The 14,683-nt window shown below is 42.5% G+C and overlaps 1 protein-coding gene, 1 long non-coding RNA gene and 1 pseudogene across 3 annotated transcripts in view; 2 read left to right on the plus strand and 1 right to left on the minus strand.

The window, feature by feature from the left end:
* The first annotated feature begins 3,733 nt into the window (after nucleotides 1-3,733).
* On the plus strand, nucleotides 3,734-5,083 carry LOC148695251 (uncharacterized). The gene has a single exon (XM_088698338.1). It carries the CDS (start codon nucleotides 3,734-3,736, stop codon nucleotides 5,081-5,083), a length of 1,350 nt encoding a protein of 449 aa, XP_088554464.1.
* A 6,291-nt stretch (nucleotides 5,084-11,374) lies between these two features.
* On the minus strand, nucleotides 11,375-13,219 carry LOC137718526 (WD repeat-containing protein ATCSA-1 pseudogene; annotated as a pseudogene). The gene has a single exon (XR_015965438.1). The product of XR_015965438.1 is annotated as a WD repeat-containing protein ATCSA-1 pseudogene (transcript).
* Nucleotides 13,220-13,952: 733 nt separating this feature from the next.
* Nucleotides 13,953-14,683, plus strand: part of LOC137718614 (uncharacterized) — a 64,056-nt gene continuing 63,325 nt past the window's right edge. The window contains exon 1 of the long non-coding RNA XR_015965444.1: nucleotides 13,953-14,515. This is a non-coding gene — a long non-coding RNA (uncharacterized LOC137718614). The remainder of the gene's footprint in view (nucleotides 14,516-14,683) is intronic.

The following is a 14,683-nucleotide window of genomic DNA, read 5'->3' on the forward strand; positions in this document are numbered from 1 at the left end:
TTATATCTAGCTTTAACATATCACTTAATGCTATGAGTGTTTTAGTTATTAGATTTAATTTCATAATTATTAGATCTTTTATTTTGAAACCACAATCCAAGATAGACATGAATCATTTTGACATAAAAGACCAACTTCTCCCTCCAACGACCCAAATTCCTGAAATTCCCAAACATAGTAAATCCATTAGCAATTTGTTGATGTTTCTTTGTTTTATTTAGTCTAAAGATTGAAATATACAAGGATGTGCGTATATATGGAGTAAAAAGATGTGGTGCAACCATTAGCAATGGAGTAAAGATTGTGTATTGTGTGTGATTTATATGAGAATTTTGACATAAAGGAACCAACTTCTCCCGTCAACGACCCCAAATTCCTAAAATTCCCAAACATAGTAAATCCATTAGCAATTTGTTGATGTTTCTTTGTTTTATTTAGTCTAAAGATTGAAATATATAAGGATGTGCATATATATGGAGTAAAAAGAAGTGGTGCAACCATTAGCAATGGAGTAAAGATTGTGTGTTGTGTGTGATTTATATGAGAATTTTAATTTAATTTCTGAGTTGTCCTTGTTTTTTTGGTAATTGAGGTGGTAGTTTAGTTATTTGAATCTGTGGAAATATCGATACAAACCAAAATGGAAAACAACAACAACAAAAAAAAAGAGCATGGAATTGAGTGCTCCCAGAGAATCAACTTGCGTATAAGGCCAGAAAGTATGAATAAGAGTGCTAGGCGTCCCCAGTAGACTACAAAGACACTTGGGTGGCTGCATGCCAAAGGCACGAGCATTTAACAGCTTGGACGGCAAATTATTCTGTCTGCATTCTAACGACACAGCCAATAATGCGAAACGAATGACACAACCAATAGTGTGTGACAAACGACACAGTGTGCAGAGTCTACAAACTTGTCTTAAAAATTGGTAAACAAATCAAAAGCCCAAAAAATCTAGACAAAGTAAGGCATTTGATTTAAAATCACACTAAACAGAACCCGAATTACATCACTACAAACATAAACAAAAGGAAATGAAATATTCCCCATTCAGATGAACTAAGGTAGTTAAGTTATTTCAATCAAGTTGATGCTTATTTCAATCGAGCCTCATTAAAAACAGAAACTTGGAAAAAAAATTCTTACATTTTTAATCACATCCAACAGTAAAAGTCAGCCCTGCCAATATTGGATTTTTTTTCCAGTTGCAACAACATAGATTACCACATAAAAACTATGTTTGATTAAAAGATTTATAAATGCAAGAACTATGTTTGGTTAAACATTTTCAAACACAATGCATGACAATCAGTTAGAAAAGTAACTGAACAAAAGAAGATGCATATAGAGATTTAGATGATGAAATAGAAAATGTTTGCATTTCCTTTAACAAAAGAAGACACATGGAGATTCAGTTGATGAAATCAGATAGCGATTTAGGTTGGAGGAAAAACTACGTACCCCGCTGCAAAGTGGGACACGTAGAGATTCAGTCAATTGTGAACACGCTGAAATTCCTCGGCTGTCCCCTGAAGGAAGCAAAGTAAAATCATCAAGCCGTCCCACGCCAAAGTCCCCACTACAAAGATCATGCAGCAGTTAGAGCAAAAATAGTATATTATCCCAAAATCCATGAAAAATCTAACAAATTTACTAACACCCCAAGCTAAAGGCTTCAAATTTCCCAACTGGGTTCTCATTGAACATGATTATAATCTCAAATTAAACATAATTAGTATGATATTAAGCAACTAATGATAATTAAATTTTCAAAAACTCGAACTACATACTTGTTATTAGAGCAACAATCGTATTATCCTCCAAACCACCTTCTCTCATGTGATATTTCAAAGAGAGAGAGAGAGAGGACCTGAAGAGAAATGTAATGGAGATGTCATAGACGGAGGAAGAGAGGGAGAGAATTGATTAGGACTTAATTTTATTTATCAAATAGGAAACATCATAACAATGCTCTAACTAAAGGATTATATAGACTGCAATTTTGTTTGTTGAATCTCAGGATAGAAAAAAAAAATCTCTAAAACACCATCTTGTCCATTTATGCATTTGTTTCTCTGAGTTAATCATTCTGCAGGATGAGGATTTATACTTCACCTTTTCAACATTTGATATCATAAAAGGGTGCAATAACCATTTTTCTTCCACCGACCAGAGATTTAGAAAAACTACTCTTCAAATTTAATTTGACATGGAACTATAGATACCTTTAACTGTGCCAAATATTATCAGTTAAAGGAAAAGTTCAACATAACCATTTTATCCAGTTAAAAATAGATTATCCTACTAACTACAAGCTTCAATAATAAACATTGCTAATAATGCAATGAAGTTATAATTGAAATTAAAAAAATAAAATAAAATAAAATAAAAAGGGAACTCGGGACTTATACAAGCAAATAGACATCGCATATAATGGGTTGTGCATTCACACTGTATCTTCAGTGTGGATCATCGTATTGGTTGAGATCTCATCACGTTTCATTGTCATAAAAGTCATCTCATCACGTTTCATTGTCATAAAAGTCACAGATTCTCCTCTGTGAGAGCTTTCTCTCCTTTGTGAGAGTCCGCCTGAGTGCGAGTCCTTTCTCCCCGGAGTGATTCCGTGGTGTGATTCGGTTTCCCGTTGATCAAACCATCCTTAAGCCCTCAGATCTGACGGTTTCTATCCCGTTGCTGTGAGCTGCAGAGCCTTTACTCCCCTTGAACCTCTCTGTACGCCATCAACCTTGTTTCCCCTCACGACACCCTTCATAAATCGTTAGAGCAGAGGTTATACACGGCTTCGAGATTCTGGCGGACGCCGATCGGTATGCCGTCGTAGGTTGATCTGACGGCTGAGATCCCGGGAAAGTTCTCGCACCTTTGAGCTCCGGTGTGCACGTACAGTACCGCGAACGGCTTTTTATCGATCTCTGGAAACATCCTCTCCTCCAAACACTTCCGCAGAGCATCCAGCACAGCGAAACGATGACGGACGCGTCGAGCAAAAGAGCAAAGCGTCATCTAAGTTTTGACTGAGGGATATTTCTGCATCTTTTCTCTCCGGTGTGGCTATAGGTGAGTTTCGATCGTGTGTTTTGTGCTGTGCAGGTCAAGATCTAGGGGTGTTGGGTATCTGAGGCTCTGGAAGCAGGATGGTGTGGGGTGACAGGGCCTAGGGTGACGAAAAGGATTTGGGGCTTTTCAAATTGGTGTGTTGTACTCCTCGAGGGTTGCAGTGGCTGTTGTGTTGATCTGATTGGGGGTTTTATCTCTGTCAATTTGGGTTTGTGGGATCTGTGAGCTAGGGGGTTTCTGCTATTGTGGTTCGTTTTGGGGGGGGGGGGTGGTGGAATCCGTCAACTGGAAGGTAGTAGGATGGGTGATGTAAGGGATTAGGGTGATGGTAAGGGGGTGGGGTTTCTCAAATTAAGGTAAATATCTCTTCGAAGGGGAATGGGGTGGGGTGGTTTTTCTCTAATTAGAGTGTCTCTCTCTTCGAGAGGTGATGGGGTGGTAATTTGAATCGGGTTGGGGGGTTTTAAATTCTGTCAATCTGGGTTTTAGGGGGCAGGATCAGTGGATGGAAAGTCTCAGTGACAGGGAGGAGAAGAAAGAAATCAGTTGGTATTCGGGGTGGCTTATCTGTGTGTTCTGAGGTTGTGTCCAGCAAGTCAAGTTTTCTTCTTCGTCTCAGGCTGGGCGAGTGGGGCAGCGCTGTTCCTTTGTGATGGCAAAAAGTGGAGTGGATGAACTGGTGGTTCAACTGAACCAAACACTGGATTTATCAACCATGGAGCAGGGAGTTAAATTGGTTGGGAAAGTCCTAACGCCAAAACCATTGAACAAGTGGGGAGTCAGGAATATTCTCAGAGCGGCTTGGAAAGAATTGGGTGAGGTGGAAATAAAATGGGTAAGGGATAATGTCTTTATTATTTCGATCAAAGATGAAAATGTAGCCTCAAAAATCCTTGAGCAGGTTCCCTGGGCAGTGATGAAAAAGGTGTTCTCTGTCGTGAAATGGCCTCCGGAGCTCGCTTTGGAGGAGCTGGAGCTGGATGCTGTTCCATTTTGGGTTCAAATAAGGGGAATTCCGCTGGGCTTAGCCTCTATCGAGAACGTGCAGCGTGTAACCAAAGAGGCTGGGAAATTTATAGCCATGGAGGATCCCGGACACGCTCGTGGATTTGTGCGAATCAGAATCTTAGTTGATATGGAGAAGCCATTATTTAAGGGATGCTGGATTCGAAGGGACTCAAATAAGGAAACCTGGGTGGAATTCCGGTATGAACGGCTTCAAGATTTTTGCTACAGGTGTGGACGGATTGGGCATATCAATACAGAATGTTCCGTTGAGATGTCTGAAGATGGGGAGGTGGCGTATGGAGAGTGGATGAAGGCACCGCCGGTAAGGGAGGTGGCGATATTGAAGAGAGTGGAGTATGTGGGCAGGGGGGAACGCCGGCAGGCCGGGGCGGTGCGCGGACCGGGCATCACGGCTGCACAGAATCAAGGTAGTTTACGGATTTCGAAGGCTCAAGGAATGGAGTGCAATCAAACCTTGGAGCCAGGGGGAGCATCAAAGAGTCGTGGCACAGGTCAAAAAAAATGGCGTAGAAGAATGCGGGGGGAGGCAGAGGATACGTCTTCCTGCTCTGAAATGGAAAGCATTAAAACAGTGGGTGAAGGAAGGTCGGGCGAGGTCCAGGGGGGCAATAACTTTCTGTCTGCCCAGGATGATGAACCATTATGGGGTAGTAAAAGAAGTGGGGATGCACAGGATATGATGCTAACTCAAGCTCCACAGAAGAAATTCAAGGGCCCGGATACGGAAGAGAATTACCAAGGAAGGGTGGCAGAGACAGGGAGGAGTGTAAATTGCAAGGAAGGAGACCTATCGGTGGAACGAGCGGTCCATACGACGGGTGAAGATAAGGAAGAAATAAGTGAGAATCTTGGAGGACATGAAGTAATGGAAGGGGAGTCGGATATTGTTAGAGGAAGGCTGGTGACAAGGAAGGCGGGCAAGTTGGCTCGGGGTGGTGGCGGCTGGCCTTCAACAGCCGCAGGCCAGCCATGAGTTATATATTCTGGAACTGTCGTGGGCTAGGGTCGGCAACGACAGTCAGGGCTCTCCATGGGCTTATTTGCAAAAAGAGACCCGTTATGATCTTTTTATCAGAGACTAAGATGAAAGATCATAGAATTCTAGGTGTGAGGAGGCGATTGGGTTACTTACATGGTTTTGATGTTTCGCCAATTGGAATGGCTGGAGGATTGAGTTTATGGTGGGAGGACAATCTGGAGGTTAATATTATTTTTTCGTCCAAGCATATTATTGATGCTATGATGAGAATTAAAGGGCAAACGCAATGGAGTCGGATTACGGGTGTGTACGGAACGTCGTATAGAGTTGAGAAAAATATGTTTTGGGAATGGATGGTTAACCAATTTACTCCCACAGATATACCTTGGATTTGTGGCGGGGATTTCAACGAATTCCTGTGGGATTATGAGAAGTCTGGAGGAGTTGAGGTCTTGTACAACAGACCAAGATTCTTAGAAGAGTTTCTGTCTTCCTCTCAGTTGATGGACTTGGGTTTCAATGGACCTACATTCACGTGGAGAGGGCTGAGAAAAGGGGATTGGGTGGAGGAGCGTTTAGACAGGGTCATGGCGAATGAAAAGTGGCAGCAACTCTGGCCGAACTCCCATGTTATGCATGAAACGGTTTTAGCCTCGGATCACTGCCCAATTGTTCTTAGTTCTATATCTGATGGGCAGAAAGGAAGGAAGATGTTCAGGTTTGAGGCGTTTTGGGTCTCGGAGGAAGAGTGCAAGAATTTGGTGGAAATGTGCTGGGACCGGCGGCATCATGGTAGCCCTGTGAATAGGTGGGTGAGATATTTAAACGAATGTCGTTATCGTTTGAGCAGGTGGAATCGTACCAAATTTAAGGGGAGGGGTAGCAGGATCCATGATCTTCTTTCCCAGTTAGATTCACTACAGCGCGACTGGGGTCCAAACTATGACGAGATAAGGGAGATATCTCGGCAGATTGATGAGCTAAGACTCCAAGAGGAGAGTTATTGGTGCCAGCGATCGAGGGTAAAATGGTTGAGGGAGGGGGATGCAAACACTCAGTTTTTTCACTCTTCAACCCTTCAGAGGCGTAGGAGAGATAAGATTGTGAAGCTCAGGGCTGAAAATGGAAACTGGGTGGAAAATCCGTCTCAGGTGCGCCATTTAGTGGATAATCATTTCTCTTCAGTTTTTAGCTCGGCAGGGGATCGTAACTGGGGGTCGCTGCTAGACTGCATTAATCCCTCGGTCTCGACAGAAATGAATGAGGCGCTAACTGCACCAGTTACGGAGGAGGAGATAAAGGAGGCTGCTGGGAATATGGGAGGTCTTAAGGCTCCCGGCCCCGATGGTTTCCAGGGGATCTTCTATCAGACATACTGGGAGATTGTGAAGGAAGATGTTTCGGCTCTGGTCAGAGAATTGCTTCAGGACGTCGCGGGTTCGAGATTGATAAATCAGACTAATATAGTTCTGATTCCCAAAGTCCCTAATCCGGAATTTGTGTCGCAGTTCAGGCCTATCAGCCTATGTAACTATTCGTACAAAATACTGTCAAAGATTCTTGCTAACCGGTTGAAGGTATTATTGCCTAAAATCATATCTCCATCTCAGAATGCTTTTGTGGCAGGTAGACAAATTCAGGATTGCATTGGCATAGCCCATGAGATGTTTCATTATCTGAAGGGAAGGAAAGTCAGGAACAGATTTGATATGGGGATTAAACTGGATATGCAGAAGGCGTATGATAGGGTTGAATGAGACTTTTTGGATGCGGTAATGGAAAGAATGGGGTTCAGCAGTAGTTGGAGATCACTAATTAATGGATGTATTTCGTCTGTGAGTTTCGCTGTTCGTCTAAATGGGCAGGCTGGAGAGTCTTTTGCTCCCTCGCGGGGACTCCGTCAGGGGGATCCTCTTTCTCCTTATTTATTTATTTTGGTGGGGGAAGTGCTTTCCAAACTGATTCAGGGTGCGGTGGACCAAGGTAGGTTGGAGGGTGTTAAGATGGGTGGATCCGGACCCGTAATTTCTCACCTCTTCTTTGCGGATGATACCCTTCTGTTTCTGCGGGCAGATGTGAAAAACTGCAGGAATTTGAAATATATGCTGGACAAATTTTGTGTGGTGTCTGGGCAGAAGGTTAATTTGGAGAAATCCAGTGTTTTCTTTGGGGCAAATGTTCCGAAAGTGAACGCGGATCAGATGGGGAATGCCCTTGGTATGACGGTGGTTAGCAATCCGGGGACTTATTTGGGGGTCCCTGCTATTTGGGGCCGGTCGAAAAAGCGTGGTCTTGCTTATGTGAAAGGAAGAGTAATGGAAAAGCTTCAAGGGTGGAAACAAAGTACTTTATCCCGTGCCGGTAAAGAGGTTTTAATTAAGGCTGTTATCCAAGCTATTCCGGCGTACCCAATGTGCATTTTCAAATTCCCCGCCGTCGTTTGTCAGGAATTGGATGCGTTAGTGGCTGGATTTTGGTGGGGTTGCAAGGAGGAAGCCCAGAAGATTCATTGGGTCTCAAATGAGGTTTTGGGTTTGCCAAAAGACTTGGGTGGTTTAGGCTTCAGAAACTTTATGGAATTTAATGATGCTCTGCTTGCTAAACAATGTTGGCGTTTAATCACGGAACCGGACTCGCTGTGGGCTAGGGTGATGAAAGCCCGGTATTTTCCCCATTGCTCGATATGGGATGCGAAGAAAGGTGGTCGGGCTTCTTGGGCATGGAGCAGCCTCATCTGTGGCAGGGACGTGATTAAGGAGGGTTCCCATTGGCAGATTTTGGGCGGTCAGGAGGTGAGGGTGTGGCAGGATAGGTGGCTTCCATCCTTGCCCCTTGGACATCCGGTGCCGGTTGGCCAGGTTGCGGTTACTCCCAGTTTAAGGGTCAGTGCGCTTATTTGTCCAGAGTCGGGGCGGTGGAATCTTAGTTTTTTACAGCCTTTCATATCGGGGGAGGCTTTGCAGGCTATTGAGGAGACGCCTTTGGGGGATCTAAGTCGTAATGATAGGCTTATCTGGGATTTGAGTAAGAACGGTACTTATTCGGTCAAGTCGGGTTATAGATGGCTGCAAGGTAGATCACTGGCTAGGAGGGACAAGCGTCGGCCTTCTGTTCGTGGGGTTCCCAAGGCGTTTTGGAAGGGGATTTGGAAGCTGGAGGTGCCCCCCAAGTTGCGACATTTCTTGTGGCTTACGGTGCATAATTGTCTTCCTACTCGGGAAGCCTTGTACCGACGACGGTCCTCTCTGAACTCTACTTGTCCTATTTGCTGCTGCCATGATGAAACCATTGAGCACATTTTCCTTCCTTGCTCTTAGGTTGAGCCAATTTGGTTTGGTGGGGCTTTGGGGTATAAATTGGATCGTCTTTCTCTCCCGTCTTGGCTGGACTGGATTCAGAAGGTATTCTCTCCGACTTTATGCAACTTTGGAGATACAATGTGGAGACAATCTTATATTGCTTTTACTTGTTGGTGTATTTGGAAAGCTCGTTGTGATTTTGTTTTCAAAGGGATGTCTGTTAACCCTTTAAAAGTCTTGGCGGATGTTTCTGCGGCTATGAGCTCGTTTTTTGGTGCTAAGGCAATGGTTGGGGTTAGGGGAGGGGGTGAAGGGAGGAGGGGTACCCAGGTGGCGCGGTGGTGTGCTCCGGCCTTTCCTTTTGTGAAGATTAATGTGGATGCTAGTTGGTCCAAGGCCTCAAAGATGGGATTTGTTGGATTGATTGCGCGGGACATGGAGAGAAAATTCGTGACTGCAGCGCGGTATGCTATATCTGCTCCTTCTGCTGCTGCAGCGGAGGCTTATGCGTTGCTGTACGGGTGCCAACTTGGTGACGAGTTGGGAGTAAGGTATGTAATTCTTGAGTCGGACTCCCTTGAAGCGATTAATTGTTTATCTAGTTCGCTGTCTAGGGGTAGTTGGGAGGCTTTCCCGGTGCTGGCTCGGGTTAAACAACTGGGGGGGAAGTTCTTTGATTGCCGATGGTCTTGGGTGCCCCGTTCTGCAAATGGCGTGGCTCACAAGATTGCATCGGGTGGTTTTACGGAGATGAGTGATGTCGTTTGGGTCGTTAGGCCCCCATCTTCGTTGGTCTTTGTATTGAACAATGACGGACTACCTTGTCCTCATTAATTTGTTTTGGTGGTGCTAGGGGTGACACCTCTACTTGGTGGAGGGGTCTTTGTGGTTTACCCATTGTCACTGCCTGTTTATTGTATGTATGTTTGCCTCTCTGTAGGCCTTTTATGATATGGTAACTGGTGTTCAAAAAAAAAAAAAAAAAAAAAAAAGTCACAGATCCACGTGACACCAACAAATTTAGCTGTGTTCAACTTTGTATTGAATAAAACGGAGAAGAATAACATGATAGGAGTGAAAGAAAGCATAAAAACTTTTTTCCGTACCAATGATTTTTATAGGTTAAAAAAGAGGAAACAACATTTCCCAAAAACGTATATAAAACCATTTCAGAAATGCTGGTGAAACAGGCTAACTAACAGCGAAGCAAATAATATTCATAAAAACTGAACAAAATAAGTGCGCGATAAGTAATTTGAATACAAACTTTTTTGGCTCAGCCAAGAAAAGAAGAAAACTTTAATTGTGGCAGAGCGTTCCAGGATTGGTGGTCGCCTCGCAAGCTGAGACTAAGATTGGTCCAAAACATGAAAACATCCGGCCTGTCTAATGTCCCAAAAATGTATTGCACCATCACATCCTGTTAGGATAAAATTGGCTATTCCTAAACAAAACGCATGAGTCTGTAATCTTCGACTAGTGCTTGTTTTCATTTGTAATTATTTTAGTCTAAGTTTTTCTCACATGCTCTCGATCACAAAATGATAAACGTTTTCAGAGACATCCACTCAGGTAAATTTGGCATGCATATTCATATAGTCTAAATTTGCATTCAATGGGCCATTTAGTTTAACTATGCTTTAGTTTAAGCCCATAATTTTAAGTCAGCTTAAAACCCTAGCATATATATGCATATATACCTTTGGGATCCTAGTCTTGCCGCATAACCTTGTTTTACTTTTAAGAATTTAACTTGATGTTAATGTCTCGGGTTTTGCATATATATCCCTTCACCTAGTTATCTCATTATATCTTAACTGGTAAGTGATTAGGTCTTATTAGGCTTGTGGCTCAGGCGTATATGATAGGGATAAGAGAGTCTAGCTGCTGCACATATAAATAGAAGTCCTAGTTACCTGGTTGTTAGGCTGCCGCATGACACAGACTGGTTAACAGAGCATCAGCACCAAGTGAATATGTTTTTAGGTTTTGTTTGCCGCATGCATTAGATCAGTTTAGGGTTTTTCCTACTGCTGCTGCATATGCATTTAGGTTGTTTCCGTATGATATAAACACTAGCAGCAATGCATTAAACAGATAGAAAATTCATGTGCCGCATGCTCTTGGGTTAAGTCGGTTTATATTTTCATCTTGATGAATCAGAGTGTTTTTTAGTTTGCTTTTAACACATGATATATCATTTGAAAGCAAACGTTTGTTAGCAGCCCTAAGTGCAATGAGAGTTATTTTTCGTTTCAGAAAAATCAATTTATTGCCAAGTGTTTTTCAAAGAAAATATTAGTTTTTGTTCACTGATTTTTCATGCGCTTCAATTGAAATCAATTATGAAAATGTGCCTTGTGATTTTCATAATTGGTTGATTTCCAAAAATCATTTCATTACATACATTTTGCATGATCGATTTAGTATCTTGCAAAGTTCGAGGAGACAGTGATTGACGACTGCGTTAGTGTCATGTCACTTCCACTCGAAGACTGAAGAGAGATCGAGTAGCAAAGCGCGGAGACAAAACTGCCTACTAGTATGCGTGTCTAGTTGATGAGTTTTGTAAGTCTTTCTGTACTTATTTCTCTTAGTGTTTGTCCTGGCTTGGGAGCCCGAGGATTTTCCCAATGGTGGGTTTTGCCTCGTTAAATCCTACATCCTTGTGCATTTTTTACTTATCGTTTTAATTGCATATGAGTATGATAGTTTGATATGTGATGTGAATATGAATTTAATTTGAGAACTGAAAATTAAATTGAAAATTGAATTGGATTTTTAAGTTGGAACCTATTCACCCCTCTCTAGGTTAAACTAGTACCATCCCTTCACATCCACCTGTAAGCAAAACCCACTGGCTAGAAGTAGACCATTCCATAGTCATCACACCATCTGCCATCATGAAATATACCAGCACTTAGGACCTTCTAGACGCACGAAACTTTATTCCACGTTATATTTTAAACTTAAGCCCAAGAAACAAGACTAAAAACACTCGTACTTTTGTAAACAAAAACTAGAGAACCCAAAGGAAGAATATGAATCTACCAATAGCAGAAACCTAGCTTTTACGATACTAAGTTCTAAGCATGAATTCCGCCAACACGGTGTATTGTAAATTTCCAGTTGTCCACAGTTACAGGGTTCAACCAGAAAATCCAAATGCTTCAAATTACAAAACGCTGAGAAAACCGACTAGGCCGGATTGTTTAAAGAAGCGAATTTTCGAAACATTCGTAATTGTCCACGCCAAATTTGAAGAACAATCCCTGCTTATATCCTCGATATTGTCATCCAAAATGTTTCATGTGTTCACATAACCATGATAAGAAGCTTAAGTTTTCTAACTTTCTATGTATCAGGTGTGCATCAAACGTCGAATTCTGTGAATTTTGGGACATACCGCGGTGGCCAGACAAGATGTGAGCAAAAGCCCCAGAGGCAATATCACAGAGGCGGACTTGAACATCTTCGGTTCCGGCAGCAATGAGCATGTCAGAAGTTGCCAACGGCGACATTGCAGTCCGGTACACCTTTCCGGACATCTTGAAGTCCATCACTACCTGAGTCGTATTCGTGTCCCAAACATTGATGTGATGATCGTACGAACCCGTCACAAACAGTCCGGTGTTGATGGGATACCACACGGCGGAGGACACCGCGTACTTATGCCCGCGCTCGTGCTGCTTATCCACCGCAAAGAGGCACTTGTGCCTCGTGATAGCTCCGCCTCCATAATCGGTCCCGCGCTGGACATCGAACACGGCGGTGGAAGCTTCGGAGGCGCCGGATAACAGGTACCGGCCTTCCGTCAAATCGAGCTGGAGAGAGTTGACGAAGCCTCGGTGAGGGGAGATGATGTCTTTGTGATTGGAGAGTTGGAGAGTTTGGATCCAGGTCGACTTGATTCGATTCGAGAACAAATTTGGGCGGAGGTTGCCCGCTTCCCTGTCTCCGATTTCCCGCCACATTTTCTGAGCATCTTCTTCTTGTACCAAATGCAAAAGCGAAGCAGAGGTTCACAACGCAACGGTGTCGTATCGCAGTGTTTGCTCTTTCACACTCTGAAGTATGAATTCTCAAACCGGAACTTGTTTTGTTGTTAATTCGTTTTCTCTCTCACACTCTGAAGTATGCACTCGCCCAATGAATATCACATAGCTCCGGTAATGCAAATTTTGGCATATCTACACCCAGTACAGGAATACTTTATGAAAAAACATGAACATCTAAAAGTTTAGAGGCTTACAGATGCAGATTGGGCTAACAATGTTACTCTCTACATCTAGGTATTTTACGATTGTTAGAGGTAATTTGGTTATATGGTGTAGTAAGAAGCAGAAAGTGGTGTCAAGATCGTATGGGAGCTAAGTATAGAGGTATGGCACATGGAATATGGAATATGTGAACTTCTTTAGTTACGTAAACTTTTGAGATGTCTTGATTTTGAACTAAAGGAGACTATGTAGTTATATTGTGACAATAAATCTGCAAGAGAGATAGTTGACAATAAATCTCGAGCTTCAGCAATCCCCGAAGCCTCGACAACACACTGCAGCCACCACGAAGCCTTGAGCTTTAGCAATCCCCGAGTTCAACAACACATTAAAGCCCCACGAAGCCCCGAAGTCAACGACTTTGCTGCGGTTCTTCCTCCCTGCTACCTCGCCAACATTGAACTTCTTCCCTACCATGACCACAATGTGGGTGTCGAAGACAGAGAGGTAACCCCGCCCCACCCCACATTCCTCTATTTTTTTTCTCCAACCACCAACATTGTAACAACCAATAATCCATTCTTTAGCCAATAGTTGTGTATCATTGCAAACCCACAGGGCCACAACCCAAGCCTCTTAATTTCCACAAATTAATCTTTTACTTTTATTCATTTCTAATTCTAAAGAGAAAGCTGAAGCTTTGAACTAAGAAAAATGGGGATTTGAGATTTCATCTCCAGGACAACCATTTCGTTGAATTGGGATTTTTTTGGGGTTTTCTCCCTTCAACCCAAGTTTTATTTGCTTCAGAAAGCATGGAATTTTTCAATCAACGTATGGTGGTTGTGATTTCACTAATTTGTGAGAGCACTGATTGTGGTAGCTAGCAGGGCGAAGGTGAGGGTTTTAGGTTAGTTGGGAGAAAAGTGAGTTTGGTTGTTTGATTTCTAACGAGGATGGGTGAGGTTAAAGATAGACGAGGATGGGTGAGGTTACAGAACACGAACCCAGAAAAAGCAATTGTCGGGCTCGGCGAGGATGGCGTCGAGGTGGGAGTTGAGGAGAAGGGAGGGGAGGGAGGGTTGGACATGGTGGCAGTGAAGAGCATCGGAGGTGGAGGGGTTTGGGCTCGGTGAAGGTGAGGGGGTCGGGAGGGGAGGGAGAAGATGGGTTCAGCGTTTTCTAGGTTTGTTTGTTTTTTTTTTGTTTTTTTAATAATTTAAATAGAGTAAATATTATTATATTTTAAATGCATAAAAGTTTTTTTTTTTTTTCATTATATGGCACAAATTTGGTAGTCACGTTAGCATAAATGGGAATCTCATATTTACCACGTCATCACTTTATGATTTACTTAATTGATTTTTTAACAAATGTATAAAATTAAAATAAAATGATAAGAAAATGTATGAAATTGAAATGTTTTAAAAATATGTAAAAAATTAAATCGACTTCAAACTTGACAGGTAAAATGTAATTTATCTATCTTTCTTTTAAACCTTCCATTCTGGTTATATTCTACAACCGGCCCCTTCTTCATCACTCTTTCTTTTTCTCTTCCTCTTTCTTTCTTTCTTTTTTTATTTCTTTTGACTTCTTTTCCTTTTTCACTCACCTTTCACAAAAAAAAAAGGTGAAATTCATCTCTGTCGCTTACAATTCGCAAAAAAAAATTCTAAACCTCAAACAAAGAAATCGCATAAAACCTTAAACCCTCTTATCAACGAAGAGAATTCCCACACAATCGAAGTTTGAAACCAACAAATCAATTTCAAGTGTTAAAAGCTGCTAGGGTCTGGGTCTTCGAATTCCGACGAGCTGTTCCATACGAACCGTGGCGCACCGTACCGTGCCGTGCCGTCGAACACAATCCTCTCTGCTCTATGTCCGGCGTTCAAGCCATTAAGGTAAGCAATTTCTTATTTATAAAACGAATTAGGGAGTTACATCGGGCTTTTGAATTAGGGATTTACAAATTGGGGATATGGGCATTAATTTTTTATTTAGGGTTTTAATTTTGGAGAAATTAGTAGGCTAGGCAGGGGATTAATTTGAGGCTCGCTCTCTACTTCTGT

Source organism: Pyrus communis, chromosome 8, assembly GCF_041283825.1.
Source record: "Pyrus communis isolate YQ-2024b chromosome 8, ASM4128382v1, whole genome shotgun sequence".
Taxonomy (NCBI): Eukaryota; Viridiplantae; Streptophyta; class Magnoliopsida; order Rosales; family Rosaceae; genus Pyrus; species Pyrus communis.